General features: G+C 32.4%; 2 protein-coding genes across 3 annotated transcripts in view; one reads left to right on the top strand and one right to left on the bottom strand.

The window, feature by feature from the left end:
- Positions 1–5,177: 5,177 nt before the first annotated feature.
- Positions 5,178–12,336, bottom strand: LOC132271401 (probable serine/threonine-protein kinase PBL16). The gene is made up of 6 exons (XM_059772762.1): positions 11,912–12,336; positions 9,987–10,294; positions 9,750–9,885; positions 7,031–7,167; positions 6,402–6,525; positions 5,178–5,793 (listed from the first exon to the last, which is right to left on the bottom strand). The coding sequence occupies exons 1-6, from the start codon at positions 11,973–11,975 to the stop codon at positions 5,393–5,395; spliced, it is 1,170 nt and encodes a 389-aa protein (XP_059628745.1). The 5' UTR covers positions 11,976–12,336; the 3' UTR covers positions 5,178–5,392.
- Positions 12,337–14,637: 2,301 nt separating this feature from the next.
- Positions 14,638–19,259, top strand: part of LOC132271400 (subtilisin-like protease SBT3.18) — a 12,944-nt gene continuing 8,322 nt past the window's right edge. Inside the window, exons 1-4 of one of the 2 annotated variants that reach the window (XM_059772760.1) lie at positions 14,638–14,771; positions 14,946–15,009; positions 15,509–15,659; positions 17,255–17,357. In XM_059772760.1, the coding sequence (XP_059628743.1) occupies positions 15,655–15,659; positions 17,255–17,357 (108 nt within the window). In that variant the 5' untranslated portion in view covers positions 14,638–14,771; positions 14,946–15,009; positions 15,509–15,654. Of the gene's footprint in view, positions 14,772–14,806; positions 15,010–15,508; positions 15,660–17,254; positions 17,358–19,259 lie in introns of those variants that run through there. The other variant, XM_059772761.1, reaches the window with a different exon arrangement.

The raw sequence follows: 19,259 nt of genomic DNA, 5'->3' as shown, positions 1-19,259 counted from the left end.
AACGTTAAATGATTTAATCGAGTGTAATTTGTCCAAATTTCGAGGGAGGTCGGTGTAATTTACCATTACATATTTTTAATCTAATTTTACCATTTAGCTTAAACAAGCTTAGAACAAGTTATTATCATTTAATAAAAATCATAAATATTATCAAAATATTATTTTGATATTATTGATTCCTATTATTATTTCATGAGTCCTGATCTCTTGCTTCCTATGGAATAAGAAAATTAATCCATACTTTCTATATAGATCGTTAGATCTAACGGTCATTTTTCAAACCTATCTATAGTATTTCCTTTTAACACAAAATCACTCTCACCCTATTTTTAGTTTTTATATTTAATTTTACCATTACCATAACCATAAAAGTAATTACCAAAATAAAATAGAAACCTTTGAAAAAAAAAATAATTCCTGTATATTTTACTAAAAATTTGTTTTTCTTTGGATGTTTGTTTGAAAGAAAAACAATACCATATCTTTCAATTTTGCAACAATAGTATGATATTATAGCATTTTCCTAAGAAACATCTTGTTGTTCTCAGTATAAGTAAATTAATGTACTTCTCTAGTATAAGTAAATTTACCAACAAATATACTGTAATGTTGTATTTTGGAATATCAAATTGATTTATTGAAATTGAAATTGAAGAAAATTTCATTTAAAGTTTGAACAAAAGTTCTTTCTATTTCAATTTTAGTTGGGCATTTAGTGAAATTCAATATTATTGAATCTGTGAATTTGTGAGTTTGATTATTGGATGATAATGATGTACTGATTATGGTGAGACGGTAGAATTCACCTCAGAAACAACAAGGTAACCCAAAAAAAATGGGTGAAGCTCTTCTCACAACCTTATTCATAGAGAGCAATCATTTGTCCACACTTTTATCCATGGATTCAAATTCAGTAAACGTACGAAGAAATGGATTGAATCAAGCCATCAATCTATCCCGACCATTGGATATAAACTATCAGCTGAGCCTAGCCCACCGCCTCCGCTGTGGAATGATAATTGAGATAATCTTAGATGTTAACCTTGGGTCTCAGCATTATGTGGCTGGGACAAATGTTAATGTCACAAAAATTGGGAAGAAATGTGCTAAGAGGCTTGATAGTGTCTGGGATGCCTGGTTGAGAAATCAAAGAGTAAGATCGCTTGGGAGAGTAATGGGGTTGGTGGAAATGATAAATCAGACTTGAAGCTTGATGTTTTCATGGTTTAGCATGTGATATGGATAATATGTCTATGTGGGTTTTCAAGAGGCCTGAAAATGCATTGGGAAAGATGCAGCTGAAATGTTAAGCGGTGTGCACGATTCTGGGATTCAGATGTGTTTCATGTTGTTTCAGGACCAAAGCTCTCATGAGAAGCAGTATTATTGTTATAGTTATTTGTGCATGTATGTGTGAATGACAATATTATACAACTGAATAATGGAATCCCATGACATTCACTTTATTCAAAATTGTCAAACTTAAACTAAATAAAACGAAAACAAAAATTTTAATCTCTTCATAAAAGGCTGAAACTTAACAAAATTTAAAAACATTTAATCATTAAAGCCTTCAAGTAAACTCTTCCACGACAAATAAAAGTAAAGCCAAATAAAAGACATTTAGGCCTCAAAACCTGCAAACTCCAATCCATCCGTTTGCTCTTCCTCATATTTTCAAAATTAATGAAATATCTCTCCACTTCGTGTAAACCTGAATAAAATAATTTCAACAACAAATTAATAATTAAGCATATATATATATATATATATATATATATATATACACACACACACACACACATATATATTGACTTAGATGAAATAAACGGAATTATTATTGCCAAGAAAGCAAATAAAAAAAATTACAAAATAATGAAAAAAATTCAAATGCAAACCTTGAATATATTCAATTACATCCATCATCCATTTATATGTTCTGACCCATAAGAAATATTCTCCTTGCTGTTTATAGTAGACCTAAAATAAAGAAAAAAAATGCATGTGAAACACTAATTAATTTCATAATTAAGTAATAATAACAAGCATGAGATAATGCCCACTTATTAATAAGCGTTGGACAATTTCTTTTGTCATGTGACTGTCGAAGTTCTCCACAATCATGACAATGTCCAAGATTTATCTTTTTATTCTCTCTATGACCTCAAACATTTACCACATCCTTTTGCTCTAACTTGAAGAGGATCATTAAAGGTTTGTTGTAGATGAATGTCACATTGATTTTCTAATGATGAAGCATTTTTTTCCTCCAATTTTACTTGCATTCATGGCATTCAGTGATTCATGAAATGTATCCAGTGTGTTTTTTAACAATTCTAAGAATGCAACTTCATCTTTTTGTTTGACATAAATGTGAAAAATAGAGGTGAAGTGAGCAGCAAAAATATTTATTTCAAAGAAACATCTAAAGAAAAACAAATTTTTAGTAAAATATACTGGTATTTTTTTTTTTTCAACCTTTTATTGTTACAGTAGGTGGTAATGGTAAAATTAAATATATAAACTAAAAATAGGGTGAGAGTGGTTTTGTGTTAAAAGGAAAGGCTATAGGTGGGTTTGAACGGGGTCTATATAAAAAATGTGAATTAATTTTCTTACTCCAGTGGGAGCAAGAGACCAGGACTCATTATTTCATTATATATTAATTCTATATTAATGCATGATATAAAACCGTTATAGGTTTGAAGTATATAAAATGAGCTGTCTACCATTCCATATATGCAATGTCATATATTGAGTGATATAGTGGTGCAAGGTTGTGAGCCTATTCGTAGAAACCTATTTCTTTGTCTCCTTCCTTATTCTATGGTAGTATTTTATATTGCAATTGGGGCAACTTTGAAGATAAAACTAGGATAACGTTGTTTCTCTTCGGACGTGCCTGGAGAAGATCGACCACATAAGTATATGAATTGTATCTTGAAGTCGTATTGAACTGATATCACCTGATGTAGGGACATCGTACGATTTTAAAATAGTGTTTGCTTGCCTCTCATTATTCACTTCTTTCCTACTTAATTTATTATTATTGTTTTCCTTAATTTTTATAATTGTTGAATTATTTGTACACATGCGTATTGTTGAAATTCTAAACTCATTGTTTTATCTATGTTATTCAAATTGATGTATTAGTCATTTTAATGAAAAATTTGTGTTTTTATTATTGATTGATATATTGTTCATATTGCTTTGACTCGTTGTGTTTTAATAAATATGATATATTGTTGTTTGTGTTTTATAATCTATGTGCGTGTGGGTGTGTAATTTAAGTCTCCGTGAGTCGTCGTAATTTATATAAATTTAATCAAGTAATGAACATTTTGGTTAAAGTTACTTCACTGTGACTTCAAGTCTAGAGGTCACTCGTTCAAAATGTGAACAACCTCATTAAAATTACATATATCTTACTCTCCTTAAATCTTATAATGACTAGAATGTCATGCACTATGTTAGTTGTTAGAGAGCTAGCTCTTGTCTCACATACTCAAAGGGAAGGTCTTGAGTTTATAAGGGTGGCCGGGTATGTAGTATCACTCAATAATTTAAATTTTTGGAATGGATAGCAAGCGCCCAATCAATTATAGGTGGTATTAGAGCAAGCCCAGACCTTGAATGAGAGTATTTTAGGTTCAAATGGGAAAAAATGTTAGAGGGTTTTTGTCCCAATCAAATCTGAATAGATAGGATTTCGAAATTATAAGGGCGAATATGCAGCATAAGCCAAAATTTAAGCTTTTGAGACTGATGGCAAGTGTCTGGCCCATTAGACTAACCTTGCTTAGCTTTTGGTAAGGCAATTACATTTGAATGGAAGTGAGAGAATAGATGAATCAGACGAGGGTAGAGATTATATTTTTCGCATTTTGTTTGGTCGAACGAAAGAGGAGAGATGAGATCATGCCTTATTTTCTTCGTTAAGAAAGAAGAGAAGAAAAGAGAAGAAAGGAGAGGGTGTTAACAATAAGGAAAGTTTTGTAATCCCAAACTTTTAAAATAGGCTTGCCTGTTTTCCTTTAAACATATTAGTTAATACTAGTAGCACTTATTGAGGTTAGAGGGAAAAACAAAGAGAAAACGAAGATAAAAGCACATGTATTACTCACCCAAAAAAAAAAAAGCGCGTGTATCTATCTGTACTTGACTCAATTAAAAAACACAAACCGCCCAAACCGACTTTATTAAACTCTGTTCATTGAGGTGGATATCTATTTAATTCATAGTACAAAAACAATACCCCACCATTTGGGCTTGAGCCTTATCCTTAAAGTAACATAAGTTGAAGATAATACACACACACACACACACACAGAGTTTTCAACAACAGTAGATGCTTTTGGATTTCAGGAGTGATTCTTTTAAATTTCCATTTGAGTTATCAATTGCGGATGCGGACATGATGTAATGGACAAGGATCGGCATAAATATAAAAGAATCGATTATTGCAGTCGGAAATTTTTTTTTTTTTTACCTCAATATAAATTATGAAATGCATTAATAGGTTACTTTTTATAAAATAATTCAATAAAAATAGAATTTTAGTGAATCTTAGTGATTTTTATTGAATTTTTAAAAACTATTTAGCGTAGGGTTGTTTATGAATCCTTAGTCAGTGTAATAAAATAGATCTAAGTATAAAATGAATTAAAATTCATACCATATATAACAATTCACTTTTTAGGTTTTCTCATTTTTCGGGTGTTATAGGAAGACATCATAAAAATTTTGAAATTTTTGTTAGTGGTCAAATTGGACTCGGATTAAACTGAATTTTGATAGTCAATTTATTGTATTGATTAGGTTTTTATTCTTATTTTTGTCATTTTTTCATAGAGATTTAAATTGAATTATTTGTAACTTTCTTTTTGTTGTTGAGATTTCTTTTTCAGTATAAATAATATACTACCGAATATATTTAGATTCATACATTGTTCTATGTTTGATTCGTGAACTTTCATAACTTCCTCTACGTCAAATTCTTTTTCCTCTAATCCTTTCTGCATGGTGTTCATCTTCATGTGGGCCAGGCTTATTTGAAAGCAACTTCCATAAGCATTATTTATATTGTGAGTTTCATTTAATTTGTTTCAAAATCTTGAGTTTATTATGCAGCACGTCTCTATATCACTGTCAAAACCAAGACTAGAAACACATTGGGGGAAGCAAATTTCTTTCAAATATATTTCTTTTTTCATTAGTAATGTATTCCCATATAAACCAACTGCTGATAACTGTAGACCATATATTCTAACCCCTAAAAAAAAAAAATGTTGCATATTTCTCTTCTCAGATACACAGTAGAAAAGTAATACATAATGCTAAAAAACTATGTCAAAGTTGGAGAAGAAGCTTGAGAAAAAACCCGACGTGCATGTCAGTTACAGTGTGCATCTTCTTTTCTTTGAAACTCTGCATTTGGACTCTCACAAATCACAGTGAAAGTACATTTCTCAGTTGATAATAAGTCATCAGCAACCTGGAGTGGCTCCAAGGAATCTACAATGTCTCTCATTAGAGGCCTTGCTTTCGGGTTGCGGTTTAGGCAATGATAAGCTAGCATGGCTGCCTTTTGAGCTCCTTTAATCGGATAATCTCCATCTAATCTTGGATCTACAATGTTCGGCAATTTCTTCTTCTCTCTAAGCAAAGGGAGAGCCCAATCTGTAAGGTTTTGTTCCCGGGCTGGTCGGGATTTGTCTAAAGATTTTCTTCCTGTGAGGAGTTCTAGAAGAACAACTCCATAGCTGTAGACATCACTCCTAGGAGTCAGATGGCCTGCACAACAGAGAGCTGGCTTTAGTGACAGTTCAAAATCAAAAAGAAATAATGCCTTCCTATGGCCATTAAGTGATCGTTAACGGACTACTTATTATTACATTTTTTTTTGAAAGAAACTCACACACCCATTTGTTGGGGGTACTTAAACCATCACCTTCCACTTTGGAAGGTAGAGGGCGTAACACTGGGCTACAACCCTTGGTTAAGGTTTAACGGACTACTTGAGAGTACGTTTAAGAGCGAATGACATAACGGATTAAACGTAGAGCTTACATAGAAATGATTCTTTAGAATGGCTTTCATACTAAAATAACGAAGAAGAAAAGGAGGAAATCAGGAAAATAAAGAAGAAAATGAACTCATCACCACAAATTATAGCTTTTGAAATGGCATCAGTTCATTGAAATCCCAAAATATTCTTGCTCGGAATAAGCAAAAGAGAAATTGCTCGATTCACTTCAAATGCAGGATAGAACAAAGTTAACATGCTTTAGCCATTAATGAGGGACAAAATAAAGTGATTTTCACTTTTCCGGAGGCTCCTTTAGTGCAGAAGATTGGCTCACGGAGAGACGCAACATGTTCTAGTAGGGATGTCAATGTACCTGTCATGATATACTCCGGCGCTGCATATCCATATGTCCCCATTATGCGAGTAGAGACATGAGATTTATCCCCTTCCGGTCCATCTTTTGCAAGGCCAAAATCAGAGAGCTTTGCATTATAGTCCTGTCATTGAATATTCAATGCAACCCACAGTTTTAACTAAAAGCTGGTGAAGATGAGAATTGAGATGACTATAATTGTCTGAAACATGAAACCCTCTGTTGCACAAAGACACACACACACAAAAAAAATAAAAATAAAAACCCTTATATTTTAATGACTATTTGAGTCAATCAAACATAGTCCTCAAATGAAAGTTAAGTTGTAAATGAGACTGCATCTAACATTATGGTAAAGTGGATGAGGGAAATTTGGTTCAGCAGTGCTATCCTTTGACCTTCTTTTCCCTAGAAGTCACTTTTACAAAATAGGGCCTGGATCAATTTTATTCACTCTATTTTATGCATTAGTTCAAGAGTTATAGTGTTCTCATGTTAACCATCATAATCAAACTCCTCATACAACAGAATCAGACACCCAACCTTCTGTCATTTCATTTTTCACTGAAAACTAAGTAACTTAACATTGTGGAAGTAGAAAGTCAAATGCAGATCATTTGACAACTTACCAGGTCTAATAGAATATTAGATGTTTTAAAATCACGATAGATGACAGGTTTCTCGGCGTCATGGAGAAAAGCAAGTCCTTTTGCAGCACCAAATGCAATTTTCATTCTAATTGACCATGGAAGAGGAAGCAAAACTCCTGCAGTAATGAAGAAAAAATATAGATATTAGTGCAACCAAAATACTTAAAAACCCAAATGAAATGAAAAAAAAAGCCAAACCAAGTAATACGATACGCATTGCGTATCCACCAATGAATAAATTAACTAGATTTAATGATGAAAATTTGAAAAACGTTTTTGTAGGATTACATCTGGAAAGAGCTTCACTGGCTCATATTTTATTTTTAAAGATTAATGGAAATCAAACATAGCCCTCCAATGCCTTTCTCGCGGCCATAAGAATTCAAATCCAGCCAAACCAACCATATATGGATCATTTTGAATTCTCTAAATTTAAGCACTTTCACCACTGAATTAAACCAACAAGAAGTAGGCACCACCCTAAATACCATGACTTTCCTTCTTCTTCTTCTTTTTGAAAAATACATCCAAAAGAAGTCTTCTAAAAATCATTCTAGAAGCTAAATAAGTCAAACTCTCTCTTAGTTGCTTTCAAATACAAAACTATAATTGTTGCTCAAATTGGACAGTTATCTTCAGCTAAAAATCCTAAATTGCTTGGTACAATGATAAAAGCTTGAACTGATGAGTGTGAGGACAAGTTCAAACTGCAGCAATCACTTTGTGCAAAACTATGTTAAATGTTAGGTCTTTCTCAAGTCTCTACCTCCCAACATTCCGTGTAGGTCATTATATCCTAGCCTTTTATTGTTAACCCTCCAATGATTCATTTAATAACTTAGTAATTCTAATATCAATAATACCTGGAGGAATCAACCTGGTCATGTGGTAGATAATTAAAAATTCTATCTTTTATCTAAAAATTTCATGAATAACATACTGTATTTCTAATTATAGTTTGGAAATGTATGTAAAATAATACATACTCAAATAAAGTAAAATTTGATAATATTCTTGCATATGCTATATATAGGCCAATAAAGTTCGTAAGCAATAAAATACATAGGATAATTTGCCTTCCCAACCAAGATTTTTTGTTAGCAATTTAATTTAATGAATATGATATTTTTCCTTTCCTTTCCTTTCCTTTCCTTAAAGCTGAATTTAGTAAGCATAAGATACAGAATATATATAAAAAAAAAAAATTAAAATACAATTGAAAGTATAGTGCTACCTGTTTTGCATAAAGGAGAATTTAATGCTTAATGATTCTATTAATTAGAATTTGTAGTGTCTCCAATTATTTATAGAGCGCCGAGTATAGTCACTACATCAAATGATCACCCAAAAGCCAAAACCATACCTTGGCATAATGGGAAGTGATTTCACAAAAGCAACCCTAAACTATACATTGGCTTAATGGGAAGTATTGCACCATAATTTTTACTGAAAATAATTTTATTAAACCATTAGTAAGAAAATAAGGCTTAAATGACCACCAGAGGCCCTTGGTCCAGGTGGGAAAAAAATGGGTTTGTGTGTTGCTTAATGTGCCCAAGTTTGACTAAACAAGCCAAACTTCAACTACTTTTGGGTATTAAAAGAAAATAATGCTGCAAATACAAAGAAAACTTGGAGAAGTAGAGAGAAGGTGTTAAATTGTAAATAGCAAAAGACATTAACCTAATTTGACTAAATATAAAAATAAAAAATCAAACTGGAGGACCCCTTCTTCCATTTTTTGCATTTTTCTTCACTTGATCGTACAACATCAACAACAACAACGAAGCCTTTTCCCAATTACTTGGGATCGGCTGCATGAATCCCATTTCTCCATTCGGCTCTCATTTTTCTTCACTTGATCCTCATGATTTTATTTCTCAAGAAGTTCTTTTAAGTGTTCAAGGGATTGTAAAGACCAATAGACTTGAGCTTGAAGTGAGGAATGTGTTGGTAACAGAATTGTGTGTATGAAATTATGAATGAGGTGAGGGGGGGTGGATAGGAGTTAGAATTTTTAGGAGTATCTTGATCATTAGAAGGGTATTTTAGTCATAAAGCATGAGGTGGCATATCCAATCTGTTGGTTGAGTGGGTAATTGACAACCATTAGAGGGGTAAAGTGGGAAAATCACAAATGGTCAGATTTGTTGGTCCCCAATGCAAATCAGGCAAAAAGTTACACTCTGTGCATTTATGGATGCAATCAGATTTGAAACCCTTTTGCCTCTATGGCTCTGCTCAGTATGGAGTCACATGGTTGTGTGTAACAAATTTGGTCAAGTTACTTAATGTGCCAAAGCATTGGCATTGTATCTCTAGGTGGTAGCTACAAATTGTTATGCAGTATAATGAAATTTGGACACTATAACTATCACAACCATCCATTATTTACTTTTAGTCACAATTTTTGATGTCATTGAAACTATTTTTCCATGGTCACATCAATCTGTGCAATTAAAGTGAAAATTTTCCTTTTGATCTTAACTGACTCACTTCCTACTTTGCTAGGAAAATTAATGACTGAGATTTTACACACTACCTTTATTGGGTAGGGACAAATTTATTCACTTTTTTATTGTACATTTTGCCTTAGTTATCAGCTTCATTATTTCCTGATCATTTAAAAACTAACATGAAAATGGAGAAAAAGGTCTGCGGGAATTCATCTTAATGAAGATGCCATGAAATAACTTACTTGAAAAAAGATTGTTTTCCACACTCCCCCGAGCCATGTACTCATATATCAGTACACGGTGCTCATCTTCGCAGCAGTATCCGATCAATTTCACCAAATTTGGATGAGAAAGTTGCCCCAGAAATATCACTTCAGCCTAAAATTGCACAAAACCTTAAGTAAAACTGAGAGATAAAGCATTCCAATAGGTTCTTCACTTATAAAAAAAGAAGCAAAAGCATTTTAATATGAGATTACCAGCCATTCTCTATGACCTTGATAACTGTTAACGCCATCGTGAACCTTAACAGCTACAGGAATGGGCTGAAGCCGCTCCTTTAAATCATTATTGATGAACCCTTTGTAAACACTTCCGAATCCTCCTCCACCCAACAAGCGATCTTGCCTAAAATTTCCGGTAATCATCTTTAGTTCATCGAATGTGAACACAATCAAGTGATTTGTAGCCCAACTACGACGCAGGTGTTCTACTTCTTCAGGATTTGATGGTAGCTTACTATCATCCTTCCTTGCTTTCACTGATGGGCTCTGATCTTTCGGAGACTCTGAAAAGAAAAAATTGGAGAATATGTAAACATATATCCAATTTTCAATTACTACTAAACAGAGTACAAGTCAGATTTATCTTGTCATTATTCACTACTTACTAAAAGCACCAATGTACAAAGATTAGAACAACACTTATGTTAGCTAGTGATTTTGACTTTGACAGCCTACGATTATATCAATGTAAATTATACTTTGCCAAGTTATCTACCTTTTGATTGGTAAGAAAAGAAATTCAAAAGCAAGTCCAAAATTAATGCCAATTAGTTTTTCTTTTAATATTAAGTGCTGGCTTAATTCGAAGCTTAGTTAATATCTAAGCTACGATACAAGAATACTCTGGAGGTCATTGTTTGATCTTGGATCAATATTGAGAAGCATAATGTTAATTTAACAATAATAAAAGTTTAAACTGAACAAAATTCTTTTCTCTTCTTTTTTTTCTCAAAAAAAAAAAAAAAAAAAAGGAAAGATTTTTATTTTTATTTATTTTTGAAAAAAATAACTTTTACATAATATAATTTGTGTAAAGGAAAGTAAATGGAAAACATCTATAAATTAGTGAAGAAAATAATAGTAATAATATTCAATTTGAGGCAATAATAAATTTTTGAAAGCTACACTAACAGTAATAGTACAAACAACTAAGATATGACTGACATAAATCAATGTACCACATGAGGGGGGAAAAGGTAAAGTTTCTTTAAAAGAGGGCAAAAAGAAAAAGGTTGAGAATAGTAAGCTTGTCCAATTCATACCTGTTTCCAATTCAAATGCTATAAGATACCTACCTAACCCACAACAAAGAATCCTGCTAGATTTTATAGAATTTACTTTGCAAAAACAGAAAAAGAATGAAATAAAATATTACATGAACAGAAGATTCAACCCCTATTAGTTCCAATAACAAAAATAATTTTCAGGAACACACCCTTTTGCTAAAATTTTATAGAAAAGCCAAATCAACTTTGTGAAGAAAGGGAATAAACCCAAACAGAAAACCCAAAAGCACACTGAAAAGTTTGGGCGTGTTTGGCGCAGTTTTCTAAAAACAATTCTCAAGAATTCAGAAAATCTTTATTTTTTTAACCTAATATTTTTAAAAACAATCATATTCTTGTACAATTTTTTGATTTTTAGTTTAAAATAGCAAATTTGGGCGTGTTTGGTGCAGTTTTCTAAAAACAGTGATCAAGGAGTCAAAAAACAATCATTTTTTTAACCTAATATTTTTTAGAAACTATCATTGTCTTAGTACAATTTTTTTTATTTTTACTTTAAAATAGCAAATTGAACTAAGATATTATGAAAAAAAGATCCAACTTTATTACCTACAAAAACAAAATACTTTTCGCCAAAATTTTCTGGGAAAAGCCAAATCAACTTTGTGCAGAAAGAGAATCAAAATCAAACAAGAAACCAAAAGCAGAGTGAACAAGAACAGAGCAAAAGCAGAGGATGATTACTTCATGCAAAGTTCATATCATTTTCAACTAATTTCAATTGGAAATTTATAAAGAAAAAAAACCCATCTCTGGAATCACAAGTTAAAAGCCCAAAACAGAAAATCAATCAAAATAGAAAAAGCAAATCTTTATAAAGGAAAGAAAACCCACCAGACTTTGTGTTGGAGGAGACTCTGTATACTGAAGATTTCCTTCTACACCAGCAATTCCCCATTTTACAAAAACCAAGAACAACCAAACAAGTCCTACTTACTACTCAACACAAAAAGCAACAAAAAAACCCATCATCAAGATTAGGCCCAACTCATAGAATAAGAAAATTAGCCAAAAATTTACACTAATTTGACAAGGGTTTTAAAAGAGTAATGACAAGAGTGAAGGAATGCATTTGTTTTGTGGGAATGGTGAGGATGTGATTGTGGTTTGTTGAGAGAGAGAGAGAGAGAAGAGAGAGAGAGAGCTCTTTCTTGATAGGAATGATGGGTGAGTGCTGAGGTGGGGGCTGCTTTTTTGGCTGAGTATTTGGTTTTGATTCAAAAATGTTCCTTTTGTGCGTTTTCTTTTCCATTTTTGTTGCACTCTATGAGTTAGTGCGCCTAGCGCATTTTAATTCCCACCAGTCTCTCTCTCTCACACACATGCACACGCGCACATACACACACCAAGCATGTGCCATTCCCTTTTCCTCTTCCCACGCTTCCTATGCCCATTTCAGAAAACATTGCAACCACCTTACCTACCATTAATTTCCATTATTATTTGCTGAAATATAATTACCACTTTAGTGGGTGTATGCACGTGTACATATATATATATGTATACACACACACACACGTATAATTGCTAAATATGTTCATCTGTAGTAAACTAATTTGCTAAATTATGTAGGCTATAGTAACTACACTATTTTTACTTTGATTCAAGAAACTCTTTGTAACAGCTGGTAACACGATATTGTTCATTTTGAATCGGACGCGGCAAGATTTTGTTTCTGAATTTTGCTCCAAAAGATCTCATATTATTTACATATGAATCTAGCACATATAAGCATTTTAACTTTACTTTTTTCACACAACAAAAGATTGTGCACCCGTACCCTGTCAGCATCTCGCACTCGCCCGGAAGATTGTCACAATCATTCCTTTTAGGGCCCAACGTTCTCGTTAGTCACACTTCCAGCTGCTATGATATTGTACGCTTTATGCTCGAGCCCAAAATGCCTCGTACCACCACATGATATAATAATATTGTTTGCTGTAAGCCTTAGTCTACACGATTTTGTTCTTGAATTTTACCCAAAAGGCCTCAATCAATTAGATATAGCACCAATATATATAAGCACATCGGCTACACCTTTTCCACCTTCACAGAAATGTGAGATTGTGCAGCCTTGCCTCACCTTTCCCTTAGGGGCGCCACAATTACCCCACCCTTGGGGGCCCAAGTCCTCATTGGCCAATGGCCACACTTCCCGATGTATGTTTGGAGATAATACCAATATATATAAGCACCCCACCTTTACCCTTTTCAACTTCACTCACGATGTAGGATTATACAACCTGTAACTCATTCAATGTCTATTCTCACTTGGCCACATAAATCTAGACCTGTCAATGGATTGGATCGATCAAATCCATATCTGATTTGTTAAGCAAACGAATTATCGGATTCAAATCACTAACGATTCTCAGACTGAATGTCCCAATTCATATTTTATTTAGCTCGGATTCGAATCGAATCAAATTCGGATTAAATCATAGTTACTAATATATATAATTATAAAGTTCAATAAAGCGGAGAATTGCTAATATATAGAATGCTACATAATATAACTATGCAACCAAATGAATATAATGATAAATAATTAATATATATAAATTTAGTAATATATAACTAATATATATAACATTCATATAGTATATTGTAAATTATTTACTCTTTGTTAATAAATAAATAGTATGATATTATTAGCATGTATATTAAGAAATTTATTAGCATGTGGATGAGAACACCACACTATTGTATATATAACATTACGATTTTTTATTTTTTTTTTCGGATTTTTGGATTACCTCTAATACAATTTTAATAGGAGTATTGATATATATATATATATATATATATATATATATGTAAAATTATTGATAAATAATTATATATATAATTATTTATATATATAATTTTAATCGAATCGGATTAGTATAATCCATATCCAATTTGTTAAGCTAATGGATTATTGAATTCGGATTGTAATCAGATTATCGGATTTTTTGTTCAATCCATATCCGACTAATCGGATCAGATTCGGATCGGATCCACTCCATTGACACGTTTACATAAATCGCCACAATCACCTCCTTTTAGGGGGCTAACGTTCCTATTGGCTACACTTTTCAATTAAGCTCCGTTTCTAATACCATTTGTAACAGCTCACTCCACTACATTGCATGATATTCTCCACTTTGATCCCAAATGATTTTGTTTTTGAGTTTTACCCAAAAAAACCTCAATACCATTTAGAGATAGAATTAACATCTATAGCACAAGGTCGCAACACTTCGAGACTTTTTTATTCAGTTTTCTATTTAAAAAAAAAATATATTCTTAAAGAACTTAAAAAGTAGAAAATCATTGGCAAGAAACACACACTACTGGCATACCTTTGAAGACTACTTTAGAAAAGATACCACTAAGCCACAAGGTCCTTAATGATAATTTTCAGTTTTCATAAAATAATAAATTAAAAAATCATTCTAAAAAAAAACTAAATCAAATAAACCCTTTATATACGAAGTACCGAATTGTTTTATTTTATAGTCAAATACCCAAAATGATCGGTAATAAATTCATTATTTTTCAAAAATAGAACAGTTCCATTTGATTTTTCAATCCCATTCTCCTTTATTGGGCTAACTATTATTTGCACAAGAAATGTTAGCTTTATTATAGAAGGGTCAAATGTCTGTTGTTGTGCGTGCCTTGTCAAGATCAAGATAAGATGATGTTGTGGGTAAGCTTTTAACACCGGGTGACCGCGCAATCATCATCTTTATTTAGTTTGAGTATACTCTAAGGCTATACATATACATATACATATTCACATATATATATATATATATATATATATATATATATACACACACACACAATTATACATATAATTTTTACTTATTTTTTTTGACAGGAACTGTTGTAGAATGACTGGTGTGAGTATGTTCAAGGGGATGAAGCTAAAAGGCAAACAGAGGGTAATTCAATGTCTAGCACTATGTGTATAGATACATACATATATATGCGTGTGTGTGTGTGTTAAGAATATGCAATTATTGTAAATCAAGCATATACCCTTAGAGTACTCAAAATAGTTGATGCCTGTTTGGTGTTTGATGTATGGTCTTGCCTATTGTTTGTGTGGCTAGTTTTGTTGCTAGCCTGGTGACTTTTGTATATTTGTACAGTTTGTTTTCTTTTATATATAGTCTACTCACTGAAACAAAAATTAATGTAATCTTGTATATATATATATAGATCCATATACAAATCTAATTGCAAGAACATGTAAATAAGTACACAAACAAGTTTAGGCAGACACTAATACTCATTTATGCTAGGAGCAATGCTAATGCACTGATTAGGTACGCGAACGAAATAAAAGTGACCAATAGACATATTCACAAAGGTCTCACATGATGACATCTTATCATAATATATTTGCCATTTATCACTTTTGAATTTCTCTTATGCTAGGTGTCTTTCAAACATCGAAGAACTGGGCTTTCGGTGCACTATGAAGGGTGGAAATTGCAATGGGCTTTTCGGTGCACTAGGGAGGGTTAGAAAGCCCAACTGAATTCAACTGGAGAGAATTCAAAGTCCTTCAAACATCACTCTAAATGTGGTATGAACACTATTTAGTACTTTTAAGTGATGTGCAACGAAAGCAAATGAGTGGGATACAAAATATAGTGCTTCTTTTGAATCATTTTCAACCAAAACATGTGCAGATATTAATTGATCTTTGGCTATTATATTGTTCTTAAATCAAAACCTACCCAATGTAGGTATGATATTGTTCCACATGTGGGATATATATAGGGCCTGTATGTGACAATTTCAGAAGTGCAAAGGAAAAGTACCATCTTGCTAGATTAATTGTCTTGACTAATTTGTTGGATGGTGATGTGAAAATATTATTCTTAAACCTTGGCCATGGAGTGACTCATTAAAATGATGCTGAAAAGAAGGAGAATTCAATTCAGGACTCTCACTCACTCACTCACACACACACACACACGCAAGCACACGCACACACAAAAAGACAGAGGACTAAAAGATGTGGCTGATTTTCAAGATAGCAGCACCTTGAAATTGGAATGCAAAGCTGAGCTCACTGTCCTACTTTACAAGTGAGCTTAGGAAGAACTTTCAGATACAATTGGAGAATTTTTTCTGGAAAGAATATGAAAGGAGGTCCTAATCTTAGATTCTTATGTATGGTCTCTACTAGAAAAATCTAGAGTGATGACTGAGTAGTGTCAAGGAGAAAAGCAAGCTTACCATCAACCTCTCTCTCTCTCTCTCACACACACACACACACACACACACACGCACAAGTACACATGTGCACACAAAGTCAACTCTACTAATTGGTAATAATGAATAATTAACAATGATCATACATGTATTTAGAGAAGTATTACCAATCATAATATGATATAATCATAATAATTGTTAATCTAATTAAAATAGATGATTACAAACACGGGAAAGAATACATCATCTTCTTCTTAACAGGGATTACAATAATAAATCACTTTTCACAAAACCAGATCAATGTCTAAATGCATCTCTTGAAGATCAATCATGATATCAACTTCATTAGCCTGCAATCTAATGGTCATCCATTAATCCTGATCATGGGCTTAAGTAGAAACTTACAATAGAAACTACTTGGCCCCACCATAAAATGGACAACAACATGCAAATTTGTGTTCAATAGTCATAACTTTAGTGGTGGTCAAAAGGGTTATTTTGCATGGTTCTTAATTGCTTCTTATATATCTACACATTGTAATTATAAATCATATTTAGGCTGGATTATTATTATTGGTATAGATTGGAAGAATGTTTCGGTGCATTCTTGAATTCCTGAAAGCAAAATATAGGTCAGAGTAAACTCTTTTATTTCTTTTTTCTTTTTTTTTTTTGGTTGGTAAGTGAGGGTTTACCAAGTTTACTCTGTCCCATGATAGAAAGAATAGAAGTTAATTAAAATACCTAAACTGTAACACATTGGGAAAGACTGGTATGCAAATGCTGTTAATAGTATACCTGTGTTCTGAAGCTACTTTTTGGAAGAATTACTTCTAATAGAAACTAGTTAATATTATTCCAGGTTTCTTTCTTTCTTGTTATACAGCAGATGATATCTGTTATTTTCTGTTTAGTGCAATGGTCAGCTTGGATACATGACTTCTATATGACTTTAAGCAGGAGCAAAGTCTGCACTAAGCATACAGTCTCTCTTTTCTCCAATTCGGTCCGAGATGATTCAACCTCTAAAATAGCTTTTCTCTTAACTTCTCTCAGAAAGCAGGTTATACAGCTTTTTCTTAACTTCATCAATTTTCTATACAAGCAAATTGCATACTGAGTTTTTCTTCTCATACAATTCAATAATATGCAAAACTAAATTTACACAAGCAATCTGTCAGAGAGTTCCACATTCCATTTTAGGTCTGATATATCAGCTCTTGTAATCTTCTTATATACTTAATATAGTAAAGAATTGTGCAATATTCTCATGCTATATTCTCATTCTAGTTCCATATTCAATCAAATTATTCCATAACATGAATGTTTAAAATTATAGAGCATACCGAATATGTTATTGGCTAGTTCTAACTGCCTTTTGTCATTTAAACACAAAGTTTTGTTCTAGGAGGTAGACTAAATATTGACTATATAGTCCAAAAAACTTTAAAATGTGGCCTACACAGAGAAAAATATTAATTTTGCACTTGAAATTCCTGCTTATCAAAGCAAACTAGGTGCTTTACTTCAATCAAAATTATTATGTATGAAAATGCAATTATAGGTTCCTATGACAGAAATCATATGCCCATTGATGAAGCATATCACCTCAGTGTTCCAATGGAAGGTCTAATGATGTTGAAGTTCATCTTGTAAGGTAAAACGTAATTCGCAAGTCTAAGGTCTTTGATTATGATCCTGCAATTACACAACACAATTGAGCTTAAATCACGCAATGTGTTGCGTAAAATCTAGCTAAGCAATGATTTCATTGATTACATATTCATCCCTTCTATTTAAATTAGTATTTCTTTGTACAACCACTTCTGTAAGATTAGTTATCCTATGCTGATCATTGCATGAATAGGTTGATTAATTGATTTCTTAGAAGTTGGTGATGGTACATTGGCGCATGTTATATGGTATACAAGTTGAATGTAGTTGCCAACTAGGAATAAATCAGAAAAAGCATGAATCTGTAATATGCAATCCTTATTAATATATTGACAGAGAAGCTTTTGTAGCTAGCTTTGTGAAGTACTAGGTATAAATGCTCACTAGATGTGTTTATGTTGGCTGCAGTACTAGGTATACATGATTACTAGATGTGTTTATGTTGACTGTAGTACTAGGTATAAATGCTTACTAGATGTGTTTATGTTGGCTAATGAAGTATAATAGTCTCTATACACTTTTTATCTACCGGAAAAAAGAAAGAAAGAAAGAAAAAATTTACCATCCATCCATTAATATCAGTTCTAGCCAAGTTGAACAAAGTGTTTTTCAGTTAATGATGAATATATAGCATAGTTTAGATTGAGCTTTATATGTTCTCCCTTGTTTTGTACAAGGCCTGCAAAAGTTCATGTATGTGGGATTTATATTTAGATTTGCCGAAGGTAAATTAGTGAAAGACTTTACACCTTTTACTTCGTCAGCTTCATTTATACAAAAAGAATCCCCTAAATGCAGTTTTAGTCAAAGGAATTAAACTTTAAAGGTACTAATGCAGTTAACTTTGTCAATTTACCAAGCTTATGATAAAAGAAGGCTAGCTATAAGGTTTTCTTTTACCATTTTTTCTTTGTATGTAGAATGATGGAAGCACATGCATTTTTCTTTGTGGTATTCATAATATATAATATGATTGAATTCTATGAAGGTGGGCTCTTTCTACGTATGTATATTCAAAAAGGGAGGGAGTATATCCCATCTTTATCTACTATTTTGGTAAAAGATAATGCAGCTAATATGTTGTCAATTAATCAGGTTTATGAGAAAGGATTTTTTTTTTCTTTGAACAATAATGGAGTTCCAAATGCATGTCTCTTTGTGGTATTCATAGTAGCTATGATTGAGTTCTCTGCAAGACAGCTATGGATTGGTACGTATTGTACTACATAAATGCAAAAAAGGGCGGGGGAAACACCCCATCTTTATCTACTGTTATATCTTGGAAGGGAAA

The sequence above is a fragment of the Cornus florida genome, unplaced genomic scaffold (assembly GCF_030987335.1).
Source record: "Cornus florida cultivar Cherokee Brave unplaced genomic scaffold, ASM3098733v1 CherokeeBrave_3.0.0_Hap2_Chr08, whole genome shotgun sequence".
NCBI lineage: Eukaryota > Viridiplantae > Streptophyta > Magnoliopsida > Cornales > Cornaceae > Cornus > Cornus florida.
Note: the sequence above shows the minus strand (reverse complement) of the source record. Positions and strands in the feature narration are given on the sequence as shown.